At 40.4% G+C, this 4,879-nt stretch overlaps 1 protein-coding gene across 1 annotated transcript; it reads right to left on the bottom strand.

Moving 5' to 3' along the window:
- Positions 1–306: 306 nt before the first annotated feature.
- Positions 307–2,963, bottom strand: LOC134202812 (uncharacterized). Its single transcript, XM_062677803.1, has 5 exons — positions 2,222–2,963; positions 1,657–2,148; positions 1,391–1,566; positions 596–867; positions 307–531 (listed from the first exon to the last, which is right to left on the bottom strand). Exons 1-5 carry the CDS (start codon positions 2,961–2,963, stop codon positions 318–320), a joined length of 1,896 nt encoding a protein of 631 aa, XP_062533787.1. The 3' UTR covers positions 307–317.
- Between the last annotated feature and the right edge of the window lie 1,916 nt (positions 2,964–4,879).

Genomic DNA, 4,879 nt, shown 5'->3' on the forward strand with positions numbered 1-4,879 from the left:
AATTGCTACTCCGTGATTGACCAGAACTAGCGGAATTGCACAGGGAACCAACAGATGGGACTCCATCCTCAATGTGCACGTTCCGAAAGCTCAAATTTTAATGGGTCAATAACGACGCCAAATAGTGACTTTAGTGACTAAGAAGATGAAAATAGTGACCAAATAGTGACTTATAGCAGCGAAAAAAGTGACCAAATAGTGACTAAAAATTAGCTCACACCTTAGTGATAGATGACGGTTATAGTGATTATGCAACTAACAATGTTTATTTATCGAACATTAAACGTACTTATAAATCAAGCATTTCTTTTTATGTTTTACTTTTTTGGTTTTTTGGAAAAAAAGGTTGTAATCAAACTTTCTTTTTTCTTGTCCAGACTTTTCTGTAATGAATCCGCCGTTCGTTTTTGAGATGCTTGCTCTTTCCGAATCGTGGATACTCCTTCCAACATAACTTGCGCAAGTTCTACCTCTTGCATATTCTTCGCTTCAATGGCTTTCTTAAGTCTCGAGTTGGCTTCATTGAATAACCTAAAGATATCGAATCGTTAATGATAGCAAAAGTTGTTCAAATAGCATGGCATGAAAAACATACTTATCTGCAGTTCGTTGCTTATTTTCCTCTTCCTTTCGCGTTGCTTTCAGATCCTCCTCTTCTAGGAAGATTTTAGATTTCAATCCTTTCAATTCCTTCTTGCTTCTCTCTGCATCGGCAATCTTCTCTGCTTCCTTCTGTTTACGAGCACTTTCTATTTCTTTCTTCCTCTTTTCTTCTTCCAGGTATGCCTTGTAACTTTGGTGGGCCTTGTAGGCAAGTGAGAGAATTTCTTTGGTGATAGGGATCTGGTGTACTTTATTTCCGTATAGCTTCGTATAACTTTTGATAGTCATAAGAGCATCGAGTGTGCGTTCGCTCATTGATGTTTTGTCATCCGTCAGAACTCAGAATTCTGGATGACGAAGAGAATCCGCGTTCGACATCAGAGTTCCCATGTGACACCGCCAGTGCCGCTTTCGTGACCTTATTCACTGAAGCATACATTTCTTCTCCTCGTGATTTTTTTTTCGCGTGAAACTGGTGCCAATAAAAATCAATTCGACCGCTCTCACTTCCGAGTTCGTCCTTTTCATGTCGCAATGAATTCCACTCGTCAATCAGTACATCCGTTTTCACGTCAAGAGGAAGCTTCTTTGCTATCTGCGCGATATCACCCGAACTAGCTGGTGATTTGCGCAAGGGAGGTTGTAGGCATTGACAGCTTTTCAGGAATTCAATTCTCAAGCCGGATTTTTGAATAACATGCTTGCAAGCAGCAATATAGTGCTTCCGTGCTCTGAGAAAAAAGTTCCCTCTATCTACCTCCTTAACTGTCGATAATTCTGCAGTTACATCGGATCCTACAATAATCTGCTCAACAGGCAAAAGATTTTCCAGTTTATCGAAAATATCTTCGGTGGGCGTCGTGTTTGGAGAGCATGCATCCGGTTTGCCGATAAGAGTTCGCGCCAGTTTATCGATTTCGGTGTACATGATATGGACCAGAGGCTCTTCTTTCTGAAGGAAACCTGCAATTTAAAAGCATTTTGAATAAAACCAACAATAATAGTAAAAACAAATTGTTGCAAAACTTAAAAAATGCAATGTTTGAGATATACCTGTGAACTTCGTAAAGATGTGCGCACTGGATGATACAAATAACACCTCGGCTTTTATGGTCTTTTTGGTAAGAAGCCTGTAAATCTTCAAATACCCTGAGCTCTTCGATAAAGCAGAATGCTTCTTCGGAATAAAGTTCAAAAAATATTCGATGAGAGCAGTCCATTGTTCAAGAAGCCGTTCTGCCGCTCCTTCCAGAGTCAACCACCTGGACGAAACATGTTTTATGAATCGTTTGGTTGGGAGTCCCAGATTGATTTGAATTTTCTCCATATCTTCTTCTCTCGAAGGCCATCCGTGAAAAAAATGGTGCACAGAATAAACCAGCTCCGACGCATCCTCACCAAGCTCCTCGATTCCTTTGAGGAAAGCGTTATGAAGAATGTGGATGTTGCAACTTCCAATCAATAAAAGAGATTTCCCACGCTCCTGCATTATTCGCTCGTTCATTAGACGTTCCACCTTTTTGTTGACGTTGGGACCATCGCTCCCTATAATACAATAAAAACACGTATTGACTAAACTTAAGATTTGGTTATAATAAAATCAAACAAATGTACATACCTAGCATAATCAAGTTCTTCAGTGGGAGGGAAGCATTTTGCATTGCTTCAAGCAACTTTTCGAGGATATCCTCCGCTTTGGCCGAGCCAATAAAAAACGTTTGAAGATGCATCACCTTGACCATCGATTTAGACGATGACCAGTATCGAACAGCTGTCTGGAGCTCTTTCTTACCAGCCGAGTTGGTGGTCTCATCGTAGCACAGGGTAAACATTGAATTCCTCGCGTCATTGAGCAACGATTCCCGAAAATATGGAGCCAAAGCTTCGGTCGCAAGATATCGGGCCTTGGTTCTACTCAACGAAAATCCGGAGACATCGATATTTGGGAACATCGCTGCAAATATGTCGGCTATACCGTCGCAAGATGCGGCCGGAAAATCGGAAGCGATGCATTTGAGCAGCCAAATAAGCTCAGCCTTAGCGGATGAATCACGTGGGCTGAAGAGCTGAACTTTTGGACCGGTGCCGATACCTGACAACTGAGGTTGGTTCGTTTTAACGTCCTTCTCGGAACACAATCGTAATTGTGACGGCCCTTGCCGTCCTGTCCAGTTGTCCTTGTGTTTGTCCGTCAATGAATGCTGCTCCAGGGCTTGAAATCCTTTCGCCACCGAGAAGGATTTGGAACATACCTTACAGAAGACCTCCGTGTCGCCGTGATTGCGTGCCCAATCCGAAACTTGGCAGCCATTAGGATCGATCTTTTTCAGCCACTCTACTCGGAACGTACACTTTCCCATTCTTTCGCTACAATAGAAAATTATACGTAGTATTTTTCTTCTAAGCTCATAAAACAATAATATAGTTACCAACGACGATAAGCGGATATTTGTAATACAAAATAATGATTTAAACATTTAAATTCAAATTTCACTGAGCATATAGAGTTGCGCAAAGAGGATCTTCTTACTCTTATTCTGAATGATGCTCTTGTTATTATGTTGAAAACTTTCATTTTTGTTCAACCCTTCAAGTGGCTTCACGGGAGTGATCACTTCTAAAAATTTTTAATTCGATAACCAAAGTCACCTACAGAGTGCAAACACGTTAGGGACCATCCACAAAGTACGTCACGCTCCTAGGGGGGTTTCGAGCAGCGTGACGACTCATACAAAAATTTTAGAGGTTTAATACAAAAAGTGTGACGAAGGGGAGAGGGGGGGGTCGAAAATCGCCAATTTTTGCGTGACGTACTTTATGGATCTTCCCTTAGTTTCTTTTTGCAACTTTATTGGAGGGTGTATTGAAGTTTTTTGAAGCTGTTTCTAGAACAAATCTAATACATTTTAATTCATGAGTTTTAATTCGCCATAATAATCATCAGGCGATAACAATACTTCCGCCTTACCAACAATCATTTGTTTACTTTGCTCGATAGGTAGACGGTTTGACAGTTCAATAGGTAGATTTGGCTTCACTCTTTGCGTAACTCTATATACAATAGACTCTGACTCAAACGAATACAGAAGGTTATAAATTGCTGTCATAGCGCATCAAATGGACCAATGCATTTTTGACAGTTCACAGAGCTTGTTTACAATTGAAAATGACCCGGACGTGCGAATCCAAAACGGATGGAAGTGAGTATCGATTGTTTTTGTTCCCATCGGAAGCGAAAATTTTTCTAACATTATGTAAGCAAACTCGCTGAATTGCCAAAATCCTTTCGATGACGTCATAATGCAATGGCCTATACTTTGTGACCAGAGCATCAAGGCTACTGTTAAACAACGCTACAGGAATGCAAGAGCCACCGGCATGAGGACAGATCAACGCGAAAATATATATATCGCGCTCTTTTATTCTGTTCTAATAGCGACGCAAGCTCTACCAAACTGTTCGAAAAACAAAATCAAACTGTATGTTTCGATGACCCGAAAGAAAAACTCATGCTTTTTATTATGCCCAAAATAGTTGAAAATAGTGACTTTTTGTGAAAAAAAGTGACTTTTAGTGACTTGGCTTGAAAATAGTGACTAAATAGTGACCAGCCTCAAAATAGTGCTACCAGCCCTGCGATTGGCTGCTGTTTTTTGACGGTTCGATTGGCGGCACATACCTATCCGCGTTTCTCTTATTCAGGCCTCTAATTAGAAGAGGCCTTCTGGCCTTGTTTATTGCAATTAGGTAAACTGACAGCAGTGTTGCGCGCAGCGCTTACTGCTGTCGTGCAGTCATACACAGAAAAAATAAAGAACTTAAAAAAAAGTTTTAAGAATTCTACTTTGAGTACGAAGTTCAAATTTTCAACTCAATATTAGGTAGTTTTCTCACTTCCTCTCATGAATGATATTTTAAACGAAGAGAGCTGCATCGACCCAACGTATGCTGTTCCGTGGAAGAAGCCAAATTTGAGATGTTTTCACCAGTCTCTAGTGAGTGAAAATTACATAAATTTGAGTTGGTGAAACTTCATAGTGGGTGAATATTCAACACGGGAGTAAAGGCAAAGTACTCACCGGATTTTTTCGCATTTTACTTATTTTTGGCTTCCACGCAAGGGCGGATTTGAGTGAAAGGAACCGTAAAGTGAGTTGTTTCGCGGTTCCGTGTAGGTAAATCTATTCAGATAATGTTTCATCAGATACATTAGTTCTTCCTTGAGTTCTTCCCCTTTTAGAGATAACAATATTCCGAATGAACAGAAATTCATTAC

This window comes from Armigeres subalbatus, unplaced genomic scaffold (genome assembly GCF_024139115.2).
Source record: "Armigeres subalbatus isolate Guangzhou_Male unplaced genomic scaffold, GZ_Asu_2 Contig1429, whole genome shotgun sequence".
NCBI lineage: Eukaryota > Metazoa > Arthropoda > Insecta > Diptera > Culicidae > Armigeres > Armigeres subalbatus.

Excerpts from the sequence above, each read along its gene's own strand:
- LOC134202812 (XM_062677803.1), bottom strand. The coding sequence starts at position 2,963 with ATGGGAAAGTGTACGTTCCGAGTAGAGTGGCTGAAAAAGATCGATCCT. Across the intron at positions 1,567-1,656 it reads CATCTTTACGAAGTTCACAG|GTTTCCTTCAGAAAGAAGAG; the intron begins GTATATCTCAAA and ends TTTAAATTGCAG. Across the intron at positions 532-595 it reads AAGCAACGAACTGCAGATAA|GTTATTCAATGAAGCCAACT; the intron begins GTATGTTTTTCA and ends CGATATCTTTAG.